The sequence below is a fragment of the Bison bison genome, unplaced genomic scaffold (assembly GCF_000754665.1).
Source record: "Bison bison bison isolate TAMUID 2011002044 unplaced genomic scaffold, Bison_UMD1.0 scf7180017864158, whole genome shotgun sequence".
Classification (NCBI taxonomy): Eukaryota; Metazoa; Chordata; class Mammalia; order Artiodactyla; family Bovidae; genus Bison; species Bison bison.
Window position 1 is genome coordinate 1158556 of NW_011494730.1, and position 18918 is coordinate 1177473.

At 40.8% G+C, this 18918-nt stretch overlaps 1 protein-coding gene across 2 annotated transcripts in view; it reads right to left on the minus strand.

Annotated features, from left to right (window-relative positions):
• The window catches only part of AGO4 (argonaute RISC catalytic component 4), a 31642-nt gene that overhangs the window by 4333 nt on the left and 8391 nt on the right, over nt 1–18918 (minus strand). For both annotated transcript variants that reach the window (XM_010841180.1, XM_010841181.1), the window contains exons 3-16: nt 18311–18492; nt 17998–18134; nt 17773–17907; nt 16752–16839; nt 13326–13473; nt 12961–13080; nt 12710–12838; nt 12392–12525; nt 11092–11276; nt 9696–9855; nt 8172–8487; nt 7745–7879; nt 2067–2168; nt 1610–1809 (exon numbers count right to left, since the gene is read on the minus strand). In XM_010841180.1, coding sequence (XP_010839482.1) covers nt 1610–1809; nt 2067–2168; nt 7745–7879; nt 8172–8487; nt 9696–9855; nt 11092–11276; nt 12392–12525; nt 12710–12838; nt 12961–13080; nt 13326–13473; nt 16752–16839; nt 17773–17907; nt 17998–18134; nt 18311–18492 — 2171 coding nt within the window. The remainder of the gene's footprint in view (nt 1–1609; nt 1810–2066; nt 2169–7744; nt 7880–8171; nt 8488–9695; nt 9856–11091; nt 11277–12391; nt 12526–12709; nt 12839–12960; nt 13081–13325; nt 13474–16751; nt 16840–17772; nt 17908–17997; nt 18135–18310; nt 18493–18918) is intronic.

Here is an 18918-nt window from a genome sequence, read left to right on the forward strand (position 1 = left end):
CAAGAAACTAGTAGATTTGTGTTTTACCAGGAAATCCTTAGTGCCTGGCATATAACAGTGTCTCAATAACCATTTGATGAATCAGTGAATGTGCTGAGCACACTGCTGGAACATAACAGATACTCAGCAAATGATACTGTGCCACCAGCCTTTCTTGTCTTCCCCTTACTAGCTATAGGACCTTGGACAAGTAACAACCCCTCTGAACTTGATCTTTTAGGATAACAATAACTTCTGAACATACCTCTTAAGAGCACCATGTGATACAAAGGGCTTAGTAAATGGGAAATTATCATCCCTCCTGAGTTCTCTACTTAAATTATTATTACCCCCTATCATCTAGGTTCAAAATCTTGGTCATCTTTTACTTCATCCTCTTCTCTGTCACGCACATCCAACTGACTGTTAAATAATATCTATTTAATCCCATGACTAGCCTTTTACTTTGAACAAAGATAATCTTGCTCTAACATACTTTTCCAGCTTCATGCCTGCTATTCTCTATTCAAATGCTCCAGTCAAAGAAAACTTGCTACTGTCCAAACACGTCACTTGTCTTGTCTTCTTTGTGTCTGTTATTCCCTCTGCCTGGAAAATTCTTTTCTCTTCTTTATAGAGCCAAATCTTACCCATCCAGCTACGAAATCTCTAACAGACTTCCTCTGATGTTCAATTGCACTTTCATCTCTACTGCTTTGAGCTAATCGTCAGGTTTTATGTTTGCCTGTATTGTCTACCGTACTGAAACATAAAATCCCAGGAGACATGTCTTCCTCAACTTACTGATTGTAGTACCTAGCACAGTGCTGGGGACACAGTGAATACCTAATAACTGTGTTGAATGAATACGTATATTACAGAATGAAAGGTACAAAGCCACAGCTGGGCATTTTCCATAATAGAGTACTTTCAACCGTACAGAAATAGACTCGCAGTGGAATGTCTACTATTTAGCAGCTGAATTCAGACTTGGGGAAGAGCCCAGAAACTGCTATACTTCACAGATGGTCATTTGAAAAGAAAAATTAATGGAGAGAACTTGTTTAGCTACTCAATAGTAGCTCAGTAACAGGTCAATATGTCTGATTCTTTTGAGATCTTTAGTTAGGGGTGAGAATGGTCTGGTACCCCACCTCTTCCCAACACAAACCCAGGTTCCTTCTAATGCATTCTCCAAGATTGTACTGAAAGTAAAGTGACCTGGTCAGGACCTCCCCCTTGCATGAACTGGAATCCACAGGCCTGTAATTGCTCTGACTGGAGCCAGGGCACTGGGCTGGATGTCTTGCGAGGCTGCTTAGTATTTGAGCAGAACTGAAATGCATTTGGCTCTAAAGGAAAACCACAGGCAGTTCCAAATGAGATTCCTTTTTAAGGGGGACAGACATACCATACAAGTGTGAACGAGCCTGGGCACTTTTTTGGACCAAAAGTCACAATATCAGCTTTTTGGACCAAAAGTCGTAACATGTAATTTTATTTGCTCCATGAAATGTAGACCCTAAAAGGAAGTTTAGCTCTTCCTAAAAGTTTTCAATGGAAGCTCATTTTTAAAAAGAAACATACTGCCAACACAAACAGAAAGATTTTATTTGCCTGAGAAACTTGCCTGTCATGATCCTTATCCACCAGATGATACCTTGCCCTGAAGGCTACGAGCCGGGCATAATAGGCAGGGGCTGGAATAGAGACTGAGCGTGTGCACCGCACATAGGTGTGACAAAGCTGGTAAGTCAACAACTGGAGCTCATCTGCGGTGAAGCAGTTGTCATCCCACAAGACCTGGTAATGTGAAGGACGGCTGGTTCCCTGGAGAAAGAATTGTATGATTACTGTCTCTGACATGGGTGTACTACCTGAGAGGAGAATGGAAACCTACCTAAATTCAGAAATAGTCCTGCCTAGCACACCTACAAGGAGATACTCAGACCAAGAGGTAACAGTTTTAGGACACAAGTATTAACAAAGTTATGTACAGTGTTTAATGACAAGTCTACTTAAGCTAGTTCCTGAATTTTCAAACACCTCCCTATCAAGACAAGTATCTGGACCAGCTTCCAAATTACCTGAATTCCCGCATGACTACAGAGGTAAAAGTCAAACTCGGATGGATGTGTGATGGTGCTATCCACAGTAGTGCCTGCTGGTACATTGCCACTTTTCCCTACCTACCAAAAAAAGAAGGGTATAATTAGTCATCAAAGAGCTAAGTTGGGTTCAGGCCATTAGTAACAAGTAAGTAAACTGCTCTTAAGTGAACTCTTGAAAATCAGTTTAATTCAAGATGTTGAATTTTCTGTAAATTTCCCTTGGCCCAACTATTTCATCCTTAAATATTTTCACAAACAAATATACTCCACGGTTTCACTAAGGGAATCCAGACTGAATTATTCTACCTGTGGCTTTGGGCTGCATTATTGTCATCAATTTTTTAGATGACACACTGGTATGTTCACAGAGGGGAAAAAAAGACATTTAAGATGGACAAGTTACCTGAGGGAAAAAAATCAGTTTTATTCTTTATTTGGAGTTAAAAAAAAAAAAGTCAACTTCCAGTAAAAGTTAAGATGAAGGAATCTTTGAACTGGTTCACCAGGTTCAACAAAACTAATACTTGTACAGGATCAATAAAAGAATTCACTGGCACATGCATTATCAGGAGGAGTGTACTGAAATGAGAATTAGGAAAACCAAAGTTTCAGTTCTAAGCCCTTCCTTGCAACTACATGCATTGAACAAAGCATAGTATCTTTGGGCCTCAATCTAACCATCCACAAAATTAGGTGATGATTGCTTACATTTTAAAAATTCTCAAGTTCTTCTATAATCAAACTCTAAAATCAAACTTCCAGAAAAGCAGAAATAAGAAAAATCTTGCTATTTGGTCAATTTCCAACCACTTCTGCTGTACAGAAAGATTCCATATAGGAAGTATATTTAGCATGTTGGCACAAATTTGATGGGAATTTATTTGACTCCATTTTAACTATCGTTCACTTCAGTTGAGTATCATATGCTATTCATATAATAAAATACATGAGTATAGAAAAGTCTCATTCCATCAAATTCATATGTGACCTTGGGTACCTATCTAGACAAGAGGAAATGTAACTGAGTTGTAATCATTCTAGTATCCTTCCCCAAACTGTATGCTTTAGGAATGTTAGTTCTGCAGGATGTGTTTAGGTGTTTTATGGTCAAATAAATTTGAGGGACACTGGTTTAAACCAAAGTTAAAAGGCCTTTCTATTGCATGACTTCTCAGAATCTTTATCTAGTCATGCATAACCTTCAAGAGGGAGAAGGAGTATACAGCACTTCCTGAACTTATTTGACCATAGAATCCCCTTTTTAAAAATCTCTTGGAATCTACAGATGAGAACCTAAAGAGGTGCTGCTCTGGGGGAAAAGGGTCCCGTCATGTTCATTTTAATAATTATTGCTTGAGCACCATGTGCAAGGCTCTGCAGCAGATGCTGGGGATGAAGACAGAGGCACAGAGAGAACTAATAACCCTGCCCTCCTACTCTTCATCAAAGTCATATGCAACGGACAGCAACGCAATGTAGTAAGGGCCTTACGGAAGGCAGTGGGAAAAGTTGGTAAGAGGAAACAGTTGAGCCATGCTTTATAGCAGTGATCCCCAACCTTTCTGGAGCCCAGGTAGTTTCGTGGAAGACAATTTTTCCACAGACTAGGGGGAGGAGGAAGACAGTTCATGCAGTTGTGTGAGCAATGGGGAGTGATGGGGAGTGGCCGATGGAGCTTCACTTGCTTGCCCACTGCTCATCTGCTATACAGCCCAGTTTCTAACAGGCCTTGGACTGGTACTGGTCTGTGGTCCATGGGTTGGGGACCCCTGCCTTATAGGATACATAGAGGTTGAATGGAGAGGGGACGGAATGGAAATGAAGACATTCCAATATCCTTTAAAGTCAGGAATGGATGAACAAACTGTGATTCATCTGTATCACAAATTACTACCCACCAATAAAAAGGAACAAGCTATTGATACATATAAAAACTTGGTTGAATCTCAAATGCACCATGCTAAGTAAAAGAAGCCAGACCAAAGGCTATGACTTCTTTTCATATGACGTCCTGAGAAAGACAAAACTCGAGGGACAGAATATATATCAGTGGTTGTCAGCAGCTATAGGTGAGGGAAAAGGTTAACTACAAACGGCACAAGACAAGTGTGTACGATGGAATCATTTTCATATTAGGGTGTAGTTACACAACTATATGCATTTGTCAAAACTTGTACAACAGCACAATAAAAATGGTGAATTTTACTGTGTCTACATTATATCTTATTATAAAAACGAGGGGGGAAAAAGGTGGGATGGATGTGGTCATTCCAGGGATAAAAATATACAATATACATAGGAAATGGAAATAATCACATCAGTAATAGAAGGTGTATGAGTACATGTTGAAAAAGCAAACTGAAATATTATGCTTTGGCTACCTCGGGAAGACACTGAACACCATAAGAAAGCATTTCGTACCCTCAAGCATAGGCAATGGGGGAAAACACAAAGACTTTTGAGCAGTGGAGTGGCAGGATAAGATCTGTATTTTAAAAACCTAGCCCTGACAGCAGGTGGAGGATGCATCTGTGAAAGAGGAATGGAAAAAAGGAGACCTCTATGAGTCTTCTGCAATCCTAACGAGTTCTGCCTAGGGCAGATGGGACACACAAGAGAAGAGCTGAGACAAGAGATTTCAGGACAGAGCACAGAAGACTGTTTGACCAACTGAACACAGGAAGGGAGGAGGGGAATAGAGGAGAAGAATTTAAAGACAACTCTTAAGAATTGTCTAGCTTGGCTAACTAACACAGTGATACCAAGCAACAGAAGAACAGAGAATCAGGGGAGGAATACCTTTTGGATGAGGAGAATCCTATTGTTTTGGATTATCCTAAAACAATCAGGAAAGGGTTTATATGTGTTTTGCTTGAAACGCCTGTGGTAGATTGGATCACTGGGGCCAAATATTCTAGAGACCCTCTGGCGGGGGTAGGGGGCGGCTAGGAGGTGGGGGTACATTATACATCCCTACCCAATTAACTCACAAGTGGCCACGTAACTTCCTTTGACTGATAAAATGTGGTCTGAGATGCGCCACTTCTAGGCAGAAGCTTTAAGAGCCAGAATATGGCTTGACATGTATCTTTTTTCTCCTCTGCTACAATGACTGGCCAAGTTCCAGACAGATGCTTCTCCATCATCCTAGGTTCCAAAGGGAGCACAGCGAGGTCACAGCTGCAGGAGGGCCACAATGAATGTGTAATGTGAGCAAGAAATAAATCTTTGTAAGCCACTGAGACTTTGGAGTCTTTTGTCACCACAGCACAGCCTCGCCTATTTTGACTGACACAATGCCTACAGAGCATCTAAGTAAACTGACAGACAATTAGAAGTACAGATCAGGAGCCGCACAGAAAATCTGGGGCTGGAAATACAGACTTGGTAATCAATAAGCAAATCAGTGAAGCCAGAAAAGTAGGTGAGACTAAAGACAGTTGAAATTCAGAAGAGAGAGATATGAAATTCCAGGAAGCATTAGTGTTTAATGGAGAGAGGAAGAAGAAGAGTCAAAGAAAGCCTAATTATAGAGGTGGGTAGTGAACCTGAAAAATCACATTGCTAAGTCCAAAGAAGGCAACCATCCGTAAGTGCTGCAAAGAGGTCAGTGTGTGAATTCGACAAGCCGTCACTGGATTCAAAATGAGCAAGTCATTGAGAGACAACCTTGGTGGAGTCAAAGAAGTCAAAGTCAGGCAACAGAGAACTGAAACATTACGTGAGAAGGTACAGAAAGAAAGTCAAGTCTTTTCTTCTTATAAGTTTGGTCATTAAAGAGCCGAAAGGAAAAAAATGGCAGGTAGACTGAGAGAGAAGGGAAGTTTTAGAGAAGCCTGAGGAAAAGTTAAGAAACTTTAGAGGATGAGGAGAAGGAGCCAATGGAATGGGGAAAATTGAAATTCTGAAAAATAATGGATAATTAATGAAGTGAGGCTCTGGAGAAGGCAGAAAGGATTAAAACCAAAAGCACAGGCTGGAGTGGGGAAGCGTAAGTGGGAGCGGTTAGCGTCCAAGATTCAAGGAACAGGGTAAGAAAACACAAGATTTAGCTAAATTTGAAAGCAGAGGAGAGGAAGCTGAGAAAATTCATGCCTTCACAATTTTGTTTTCTGGAGGAAACAGAAGGTTGCTCTATTGCTGGCAATGTAAGTTGTTGGCAATGAAGGTGTCATGGTTAGGGTTGGGGACTTGAGAAGAGTATAAATGATTGGAACAGATGCTACGGAGAATAGGAAAAACGAAAAAAAAAAAATTGCGGCATCAAAGGCCTGGCTGAGATTTGCTATCAAGAACTTGTAACATGGTTCATTACTGAATAAATGACTTTTTTCCTCAGCAACTTCAACCAGCCTAAGAGTAGAAGCAAAGGAAACAGGCAAGTGCATTAATTCAGAGTTGGGGACTGGCAAGAGGCATATTTAGAGAACTGAAGATGTTGGTAAGTGTTAGGGGTGTAAAGTGGACCAAGGATTGGGACTGTCAATCTTCAAAGGTCAGGAGTAACACCGGATGGTCAAAAATAAAGCTATGAGATCGGGATTTTAGAAACATAATCCAGGTCTTAAGTTGCAGGAATAGCAAGTTGACAGAGGAATGGAGAGTGACTATGCATTCCCTCCTAAGGAGGGGATGGTAGGATACTTTGTGCCTAGAGCTCAGGCAAGAGTTCAGAGAAGGTGAATTAGCAGAATCTAAGAAGTACTACCAAGTCAGAGTCTGGGCAATTTGGAAGACAGTATTTTGAATCTGTGCTGATTGATGAACCTATGGCCCAAGCATAAAACCTTAGTTCTCTAATGATTCAGAAAATGAGAAGAAACAGCTCAGTTTTGGATCAGAGACAAAAACTAAGCAAGCACTAGAAAACAGTGAGGGTCACCCACAAGACCACAAGATTGGGCAATGGACAGAAATGGTCTCTCTGGGAGCCAGTCAGAGGGGACCTGAAAAAGATAAAGTAATGTCACAGAAAAGACCATAGAATTAAAGTCATTCAACACTATGTGCCTATAATTTACCTAGCTTGTACATTAATATCAGATTATAAATAGGTTACACAAAATGTTTTTTTTAATCAAATGCTGGCAATTGTATCCAAAATTAACATTCATTTACTAATTTAACCCTTAACAACCACGGAAGCTAGGTATTGTATTTACCACACTTTATAGTTAGAACCATTAAGCTTAGAGAACTTAACTTGCCCATGATTAGTAAGTATGACATCATAAGTATTCAAAGTGCATACCCTAAAAATCCTCTGCACTGATATAAAATTATTTGGAAAAGAAATGCTTCTTTATACCCTAGACCCATGCCTTAGACATTGATAACAAAAAGTAGCAAATGGCAATAAAGTCCAAATAAATAACCCCTCTCTTTGGAGCTTGTCTATATCACCATAGTGTACCTGGCAAGCTTTTTATTTCCCCCTCTAAAAACTCTAGAAACCAGTATTGCTGTCACGTAACAGAAATATTCAGTCTTGAAACCTATATCATTCAGAATTGCTCATCTAAGCTCAACTGGAGTTAGTATGTTTACTAAATTATTATTAGGCACTTCTGCTTTTAGAAAAAAATTGTATGTATGCCTGCTCAAAACCACATTCACTTGCATCAGATAATAAAGCTTATCCTATGTGTTCTTACCCTTTCTGTTTTATCTGCACAGAAGAGTCGTGTGTGATGTCTTTTCTGCACCACAATATAGGTTATTCCTGGCCGGTAATCTTCTTCCAAGCTAATACATGCCTTTCGAATTGCTATTAGTTCTGGCCAAGCTACCTAGGAGTTAGAAATGGAATGACGTTTAATTGAGAACTTGCCTATCTCTTAGGTATCTCTCAGATCTGATTTACCCAGAGTGGTAGATTGGAGGAAGTTCCATTAGACACTGAGAAGCCCCAGAGGGAACTTTCCTGGTGGCCCAGTGGTTCAGACTCCATGCTTCCAATGCAGGGGGCATGGGTTTCATCCCTGGTCAGGGAACCAAGATCCCAGATGCCACATGGTGTGACCAAAAAAAGAAAAAAAAATGTAGATGCCCCAGAGGGAAGCTATAGGATAATGAGATTACCTGTTTCATCTGTCCCTCGGATACGCCTCCACGGTAATAGATGATCCGAGTGGGTTTGAAGCGTGTGGATTTGTAGAACTGGATCAGCAGCTCTCGAACCATGTTGGTAAGATCCTGGATTACCTCCTGACTATAGAGGAGCTCCTGGGAGATCTCCTGGCGGGAGGTCTGCACGCGAACGGTGGCACAGTACCGGCTGGGGTGGCCATCCATACTGCCAACCACAGCCGCGATGGATGGCTTCTTCCCATCGCCTGCTGGGGGGTGTGTGACATCTGCTCCCAGGAAGATGACAGGTTGCTGGAACACTGAGGGCCTGATCAGATTTAAGGAGACATTGCCACTCAGACATATGGATGAAAATGCTTTCATTTAGCAAGCTCACCAGATACAATCACAGACACAATCTTGCAAGAGAGAATAAAGGTGTGCCCACTGGGAGAGACTTCTAAAGCCCACTGAGTGCCTACCACCCAGTATCATGAATCTGAATTGACTAAAGAAGCCAACATGGTTCTCCTGCAGTAGCAGGAAGGAAAGAGTCAAGTGAAAGTGGAAGTTGCTCAGTCATGTCCAACTCTTTGCGACCCCATGGATAGTCCATGGAATTCTCCAGGTCAGAATACTGGAGTGGGTAGCCATTCCCTTCTCCCAGGGGATCTTCCCAACCCAGGGATAGAACCCAGGTCTCCCGCATTGCAGGTGGATTCTTTACCAGCTGAGCCACCAGGGAAGCCCAACATGGTTCTTCTGCAATAGCAGGAAAGAAAGAGTCAAGAAAAGAACCTAACTCAAATTTAACAAAATCTCTATGTGTAAAGGGGAAACGTGGGTTTCCCTCATAGCTCAGTCAGTAATGAATTTGCCTGCAATGCAGGACATCCAGGTTCGATTCCTGGTTGGGAAGATCCCCTGGAGAAGGAAATGGCAACCCACTCCAGTATTCTTGCCTGGAGAATCCCCTGGGCAGAGGAGCCTGGCAGGCTACAGTCCACGGGGTTGCAAGAGTCAGACACAACCTGGCGACTAAACCACCACCAAAGGAAAAACTTTCCCAGAACAGTCTCTCTTAGAATCCTGGGATTTCTACAGTGGATGCTGAACTGCAGGATGCACATGAAACCAGGACCAAACCCCAAGACGCGAGACTTAAGGAAGAGAACAAAGCTCGTCTCCGTCCCTATTCTGTGTTTCTCCATAGTGTTTATCACTTTGACCACGTAATTTACATTTATTTTACTTATTGTGTATACACACACACACATGTCGGGCCAGGCCCGCCAGGCTCCTGTGAGCCATCAGGGAAGTCTAGTGGTACTGTCAGGGGTTATCTACTGAGAGGGGCCACAAGGAAGCCTGATGAAGAGCTGGACATGTTCTATATTTAACCTGGGTGGTGGTTACATGAGTGCGTATGTGTATCAGAAAAAGTAACCAAGGGGTATATTTGAGATCTGTTTTAGTGTAAATCATGTAAGTTAGATTTTAAAAAACAAATGGAAAACACAGAGTTCAGAATCTTACCTTTGATGAGGTACAAGCACGTTGTTAATTCCTCCAAGCTTTGCGTTTATCTTCAGGCAAAGGTTGGAAAGGGTTTGAGGTGAGGTCTTCACTACATTTTTTACCTGGACACATTGTGTAGCCATTCCTAGGAGTGTGTCTCCAACACGCTTCACCTCCGCTATAAAAATAAGTTTATTAATTCATTGTAAATGTTGCTATATTCTCCAAAATCCTAGAAGTAAAGGGGGAAACTCCTACATATTAACTTCCACAGAGTGCCTACCATATATTGTACATTGTGCTACCAGCTTTTCACATGTGGTCCTTTTATCTGCTAAACCCCGAGGGCAATTCTTTTTTTTGGATAGGTCCTCTCCCTTCCCTTCTCTCCTGCAGGCCTGGAAGCCGGCCCACTTCCTCTGTTCCACCATGCTGCCTGCCACCACTCACTCAAAAGTCTGTTGAGGTTCCTTTTCTCACAGGACTGGTCTGGGCGAAGAAATTTATCTCCCCAGCTCCCCCTCCTTAGTACACACACCAGCCCTTTGAATTTTAAGGGATTCTTTTCCTTCCTCCACCCCCCTCCCTGCTCTAAACAGGACAGAAAAAGAGAAGCTAACAAAAGATACAAATATACAGAGAGCTGAAGACATTTTATAAAGTTCAAATCGCTGGTCTATGTAGTCTCCAAAGGCTTTGCTTAGATGATAGCCAAAAGAAATTTGTATCATTCCTCTTATAAGAGATACAAACTAAGCAGTTCCTGTTCTGGAAGTGGTAGGCTCCCCCATCCTGATACTCCTAAGTGCTTCTCACCAGACATTCTAGTTCTCCCTACTTTGGGGGCTATGGTAGACTTGTACTGCCCTCATTCCCACTGCATTTTCTGCCCCCTATCCCAGGTCGGGTGGGCCATATAGTTGGCTGTGGCCAAGAAACTGCAGAAGTTAAGAACCCTCCAGAGACTTCTCTGTTGGTTGGATGGTTGACTCCTCGCTTCCAATGCAGGGAGCGTGAGTCTGAACCCTGGTCGAACAAAGACCACAAATGCCTCGGGGTGTAGCCAAAACAACTCCCCCACAAGAAAAACACAAAATAAATAAAAACCTCCCCAGGCTTTCTGTGTTAAAAAAAAAAAAAAAAAAAAAGATCTCCAGAGTTCTTTTCTCTCTGCCTTGGGGCCAGCAACATTCCAAACAGAGACTGGGTTCCAGAGTGAAAATGATATGATGACATGGAGCAGAGGCTGTAATTTACCTTCAATGGACACACAGCAAGAGCAAAAAAAAACCTTTGTTGTTTTGAGCCACTGAGAGTTTGGGGTTGTTTTAGACTGCGGCATAGCCTAGTTTATCCTGAATGCTACACCAATTACTTGAAATCATCCTTCATTCAACATTAAAGGGGTCCATACCATATACTGGCGTCTTCCCAGGCAAGATAACCACTATAAGTTGTAGGCCCACATACGTCATTTTCAGGTGTTTAAACATGGGCTCCACGCTGTCGGCACCTTGTGCGTACTTGCAAAAACATGGCTGACCCTGGATGGGCATTCCTGCATCCTTAGAGATTTTACGGAGCTGGTCCGTGAAACTCCTGTTAAAATACAACCGGTGGCACAGTGCTTTCATTTCAGGGCACATTCTTAGCATTTAGCTCCCTCTAAGATATTTCTTTCAGTTCTGTAAATTTTTAGCCAAAATTATTAACAAACAAACAAAAAAAGCCCATCTTTAAATGGTTGCCAAAAACAGCCTAGAAGTTCTATCACTGCAATTATAATGCGGAAGATTCTGTATTACTAAACTATCAGATTATCATTTGGAATTTTAAAAAAATTATGCCTCAGCTGGGCCTCAGGGCCTAGAATAGCATTTCTGTTCAAAGAATTTCTTTAAACATTCAAGTCAGTGATTCAGGACCGAAGATAAAAGCAAGGTCAAAATCTCAGGTAACGTGTATTTTGGCAAGCCAGGTACAAGAATAGCTGGGTAAACTTGTGTTCAATTGAGAACACTGAAACACTCTGTCACAAAATCACCATATTTAGGATTATATTCAAACTCGTAACAGATTTGATTCCGTAACAATGCCAAAGAAAACATCATTTTAAGAAAAAGCAAAATTCACAGTCAAGTTTTAAATTTTAGATTTGAGAAGTTACTCCAGTCTATGTAATAAAGTTTTCAGGATAATTTCTTTTGTGCATTTGCCAACATTTTGTAGGATTCTTTTCTTTCACCCTAGTTCACTTTTCCTGTGGTAAGTTTTCCACCCTTGTCACTAACTTCCTTTATATAGATAACTGCATCTGTAAGATGTGAACCAAAGATCTGAATCAGTGACCTTGCAGTAAGACAAGCTCCCTAGTTAATTACAATGATTAAAAATGAACTAGTTTTTATCTTAGCTGGAAAGATACAATTAACCCCAAAGGAAGCTTCACTAAGAACTCAAGAAATTGCCAATCAGCACCACTTCAACCTTGTTAGTCACAGATTTCTGCTCTAAATGTAGGAAGCTGAGTCAGATTCTCAAGGTAATTCCCAAGTTTGCAATTCATTATAAGAACAATGTCTTTTTCCTATAGCCAGATGGTGTCACTTTAGGAGTCAGGGATTCAGTGCCAGTGTACACAGCACGTTCACATAAAGATGGTATTTTCATATCTGCAAGGGATATTACTAAGCTGAAAATATGAAGATACTCACTTTAGTAAATCTTCCCTACATTGTTTCTGAGGCGCAAAACAAGCAACTGCCCAAACTTTAATTTCAATGCCAGCATAAAACTGCTTTCCTCGCATGTCCCAGACACCCTGGTTGGGTGTGGCTACAGTTTTATTCTTTAAAACAAACAAACAAAAGAGAAAAGACATTACAATCTAAGTCCATTTTAAAGTTGATGAGAGGATACATAGAACTCTATTTGATATTAGTCAAAAGACAAAAAGCAGCAATGAGCAAAGCAATGGGTCAATTCAGTGAGGTATTGCTGGAAGAAACTTGCTGAACAAAACAAAGGCTTACCCGGCCCCCGTACTGCAGCATTGGTGCTGGAAGAACCCTGCCTGTGAGCTCTGTCATGTCGTTGTGGACAACAACACCAAATTCTTTAAGGTATGGGTCAGGTCCACCCACCGTGCTGTTACTCTTCACCTAAAGAACAGGAAAGCCTGCATATATAAAACCAAAGAGTAACTGTGTCCCATCCGGCATTTTCTATTGTTTCTTTTTTTAATCTGAAAGCTAGCTTATCTTAAAGACCATGCCTTACTGACCAGTCTACTGATTTCTTCCTGTCGGTCAGGAGCAGATCTTGCTGTGGCCTTGATCATCGTGGAAGTCTGATTGTCTGTGAGCTTCTTTATACATCGCTGTCCTGCCACTATATTACAAACCTATCAAGAGGCAAAGAGGAATTAGTTTGTGTCTTGGGCTTCTGTATCTTAATATTTGCTGAAGTGCAGCTTACATCTTCCATTTCCAAACAAATGAAAATTCTGCTATAAGGTGAAGTTACCCATCCAAAATACTTCAGAGATTAATACTATATTCTATCACTAGTTTAGAACATGACTTTAAAACACACAAGCACACATTCAAGAGATTGGCAGACTGGAAAAGAAAATTTAGTTTAGCTTACCTCAAGTGGCAAGTATGTATGCTTTTGTTCTTGTCCCACTTGGAGACAGGGAAGATGGGGGTATTTCAGCTGCAGATTGTACTTTTGCTTAAAATATTGAGCTACTGTACATTCCATAGCTTGACCATTTTCTAACTGTAAGGGAAAACTATAAGAGAGAATATCTTTTTAGAAATTTCTTCATGCTCTTTTTTTTTTTTTAAACAAGCAAGCAAACAAAACCCTACTAACATTTTCTACCTTGACCAATCACTTAAAAAACAAAGGTCAATCTTTATTTAGCCATTTTCACTTAAGCCATCTTAGTATTTAATCAAGACAGCGATTGTGTTGGAATTTTCCATGTTTGTTGAAGCTAGGATGAGAAAAAAATTTAATTAAAATGGAAAAAGAACTTATATTAAGAAGAAGCTGTAGAACCAGAAAATACAGATTCACTAAAGGTCCGTTAACACTTATCAATATAAATACAATCTCTTGCTGGCTTTTTTTTTTTTTTTTTCCGCTGCACTGGTCTTAGTTGCAGCATGCAATTCCCTGACCAGGGATCAAACCTGGGCCCCCTGCATTGGGAGCATGGAGTCTTAACCACTGGACCACCAGCAAGTCCCTCTTGCTGACTTCTTACAGATGCTGCTGCTGCTGCTGCTGCTAAGTTGTTTCAGTCGTGTCCGACTCTGTGTGACCCCATAGAAGGCAGCCCACCAGGCTCCTCTGTCCATGGGATTCCCCAGGCAAGAACACTGGAGTGGGTTGCCATTTCCTCCTCCAATGCATGAAAGGGAAAAGTCAAAGTGAAGTCCCTCAGTCGTGTCTGACTCTTATCGACCCCATGGACTGCAGCCTACCAGGCTCCTCCGTCCATGAGATTTTCCAGGCAAGAGTTCTGGAGTGGGGTGCCATTGACTCATCCTCTTAGAGATGAGTAAATGCAAATAAGGTCCTGGACCATCCACATATGAGTTTTAATTGCTAAGAGAACTTCTGGTAAAATGAGTGCAGCATAGTTACTGGGGTCACATTTTTAGATCCCCAAACCAGGACAAATATATGTGGATTTGGAGGCCACAAAACCAAATACATGAACTTGAGACCATGTCAAGATACTTGATACAAACTGGAGAATGTGATTTAAGAGACTCCTTATTTGGCTCTTCCAGGAGACAAATTATCTCAAACAACTTGGCACAATAATACCTTTAATCTTGTTTTTTAACTGTTAATGTCCCATGAAGTAATAATGCAGTGAGGATCATCTATGTGATATTTAAATCTATGTGCTTTTAATTTTTAAGCAAAAATTATATAGTTCTATAAGTTTAATTATTCTTATCAGGAGTGCTGTGCTGTGCTTAGTCACTCAGTTGTGTCTGACTCTTTGCGACCACATGGACTGCAGCCCGTCAGGCTGCTCTGTCCATGAAATTCTCCAGGCAAGAATACTGGAGTGGGTGGCAAACCCTCCTCCAGGGGATCTTCCCAACCCAGGGATCAAACCCAGGTCTCCTGTATTGCAACCAGATTCTTTACCTCTGAGCCACCAGGGAAGCCCATTCTTATAGGGTAACATGCAGTAATTAAATAATGAAAAAAGACAGGATGTAAAAAAAAAAAAAAACAAATGCTATAATCTGTCACTATAACAAATGCTATATTGACTTTTATTTTCCCTAGAGAATATATTCAATGGTATAACACGAAAAATAAATAGAATATCACTTTATAACTCAAGAAATCATGTGATGTGTACATGAATTCATACTGAAGAATGTATTCAAATCAGACTGAATTGATATACTACATTTATCCAGAGGCCACTCTAAAATTTCAGTTATCTAGAGCAAAATCATGTAGGTGATTTTGATTACACTTGTTTGAAAAAGTCTTCTCAGTAAGTATGTAAAATAATGTAAAGTTAATATAGTTAAGTTCATGCTCTTAGAAAAGCCAATATTTATATTTATGCCAGACATGAGTTTAATGATCTTGATTACAAGAATAAAACTTACATATATGGTAATTTTAAAAGCACTTTCATATATATTTTCTCATTAGGCACATTTCACAGAGGATTAGAAGTTAGGTGATTAGAAAAATGAAATTGAGGAAGGATAAATGAATCTGCTGCTGGAGGCATGCCATACACACTGACAGCTGGAAGAAATGACAGTTAGCTACAAAAGGGGGGAGAAAAATCCACATAAAACTCAAAGCAATATATATCTTCCCATGACAGCTTTTATGACATACAGTTCTTAATAGATCCTTTTGGGCCATGCATTGAGAATTACAACACTAGAATAAATGATGTTTATAATGATGACTCTGCATCATTATATGAAAGTTGATCTATGTTCAGCATACTTTAAAGGCAAGGAAAACATTTTATTAGTATTTCTATCAAAAACATTTAAAAGCTCTTTAAAAGCTTTGGTATTTAAAATGAAGATCTGGGTGAGTTTTTTAATTATAATGTGTGTGTGCTTGCTAAGTCATTTCAGTTGTGTCTGACTCTTTGTGACCCTTTGGATTGTAGCCTTCCAGGCTCCTCTATCCATGGAATTCTTCTGGAGTGGGCTGCCATGCCCTCATTCAGGGGATCTTCCTGGCCCAGGGATCGAACCCATGACTCTTGTGTCTCCTGCATTGGCAGGTGGGTTCTTTACCACTAGCGCTAAAATGGGATACCAATTTCTCAAATTATTATAGTAGCTTCCTTCGATACAAAAAATGTAATGGTACAATTTTAGATGTGGTTAACATAGCATCTGGTCCCATCACTTCATAGGAAATAGATGGGGAAACAGTGGAAACAGTGTCAGACTTTATTTTTTGGGCTCCAAAATCACTGCAGATGGTGACTGCAGCCATGAAATTAAAAGACGCTTACTCCTTGGGAGGAAAGTTATGACCAACCTATACCATATTCAAAAGAAGAGACATTACTTTGCCAACTAAGGTCCGTCTAGTCAAGGCTATGGTTTTTCCTGTGGTCATGTATGGATGTGAGAATTGGACTGTGAAGAAGGCTGAGCGCCAAAGAATTGATGCTTTTGAACTGTGGTGTTGGAGAAGACTCTTGAGAGTCCCTTGGACTGCAAGGAGATCCAACCAGTCCATTCTGAAGGAGATCAGCCCTGGGATTTCTTTGGAAGGAATGATGCTAAAGCTGAAACTCCAGTACTTTGGCCACCTCATGTGAGGAGTTGACTCATTGGAAAAGACTCTGATGCTGGGAGGGATTGGGGGCAGGAGGAGAAGGGGACGACAGAGGATGAGATGGCTGGATGGCATCACTGACTCCAATGGACGTGAGTCTGAGTGAACTCCGGGAGTTGGTGATGGACAGGGAGGCCTAGCATGCTGCGATTCATGGGGTCGAAAAGAGTTGGACACGACTGAGCAACTGAACTGAACTGAACATACGTTTGATGACTGGCTGGCCGTCTCGTCACATTACACACTCGATATTTTCGTTTCATCTGTCCACAATGGGTCACCTCAACTTTCAGACCTGAAGTTAAAAAAAACATCAAAACATCAGTAGTAATTAAAATCATAGTGACCACACAAAAAAAAGATTTGAAGGTTTTCTTCAGGAAGGCATGACATTGTACAAGACAAAGTTTGTAAACATATGGGAACAATTTCATCATGCATAGCCAAAAAAGCCTCAGCCAAGCAGAAAAAATTAGAACCCAGATGAGTGAAGACTAGCATCCTACTTAAATGTATTACTTCATTCAATAAATATATATCATGCATCAATAATGATTTAGTGCTTACTTAGTCTTAGACCTAGAGGTAGCCCTAATGAAGCTTATGGCATAATGAGAGAAGATAGCTAACAAGTAAAGAAGCAAAGAAATTCTGAGGATAAACAAACTTGTATTATTGTATTAATCTGAGAAATCTGAGACTCACTCATCCTGATCCTTCTCTAGGCTTCTCCAGGAAGCCAGGAGGAGGGCCACCCTGAACCCCAGAGCATAGAAGGAAGACACAGGGGAATGCAGAGAGATGAGGGATGGGGGAAGGGGAGCAAGAACAGCATGTGAAGTTAGACACCTGGGGAAACACACACATGCCCACACACACACACACAGGCGAGCACCAGGGGTATCCATCTCTGCCCCAATCAGAGAACACTGGGGGAACATCACAGAAGGAGTGGGCGCCCATGAGACATTTCAGTCCTTCCGTTTTATTAAAATAGAGGTTTTCAAGTAACTAAAAGTAACAGTTACTAAGTGCCTGACATGTGCTAGAAGTTTATACACCCAGTTGCATTTAATTCTCACAGCAACCTTACAAGATTCATATTATTATTTTTACCTTAGAGATGAATACACTAAGCCCAGGGGTGTCTGGGCTTCCATCTGTAAGACAGTGCTCCTTGGACCACACTGAGCTGCCTGACCAAGACCACAATGATGCAAATACCTACCTCTGATTTCTTTGGTAAACTTGACACGCTGGGAGTCTGTTAGAGGTTTGGTTTGTTCATTGATGTTCTGAATGTCTAAAACCTCACACATGAACTCAATGATAGGCTGAGCCCGGTAGAAAGCAGTTGCAGATACTAAAACAGAGAAGGATACTTAGCTTCAGGGAAAGGGAAAAGACCAAAAAACCAGCCCAAAGAGTAAATGGTAACGGAGTTCCATCCTACCATCAATATTGAGCATCATATTCCACATGGCAGGTCTCACGGACTGATGAAAGCCAAACCAAACCTCCCTGCCCCCTCCCAGAGGGTGGTAGTAACCTTCAGGAGGTGAGAAAAAGGAGCGACCCACTGGAGTGTACCTGAAGAAACAAGAATTTGCGCATGTTTCACAATAAAAACTTGAAAGGATCTTTCATTTCACTCTCAACTTTGCAAACTGAAACCAAGTTTGAACTATGACTTATGCAGAAGTCATGGGCACCAATGCAACCTACCAACAAAAGTCTGACATTTGTGGCAAAGAATTCAAACTAACCTCATGGAGGGAAGGTGTCTTGTGATAACATCAAGTGCTTGAACTGAGTCATCTGGGACTTCATTCAAGTGCCCGGCCAAAGCTTCTAAAAGTAACTGAAGGCTCACAACTGATACCCACTGAACAGACACTTTAAAGGTTTGGTCTTTACCCTCACCTGGAAGGGTCACTTCCATATCAACCTAAGGAAAAATACATATACAGACACATTTACAAAGGCTGAGAGCCCCCAGGAATAGTCAATATAGTATACCTATAAGGATATCTAACACTTTCTGTAATTGCTAAACATTGGAAACAACCTATGCTCCATCAGTAGGGGGATAATTTAATACTGAATATTATATAATAGTTAAAAATAAAGTAGATGCTACAACATAGATGAACCTTAAAAACATTATGTTAAGTGAAATAGCCAGACATAAAATGACAAATATTGTATGATTCCTCTTATATGAGGTACCTAGAAAAAAATTAATAAAGACTAGAACAGTGGTTACCAGACATAGGGGAGGAGGAAATAGGGAGTTGCTGTTTAATGGGTACAGAGTTTCAGTTTGGGATGATGAAAAGTTCTACAGATGGATAGTGGTCATGGTCGCATAATA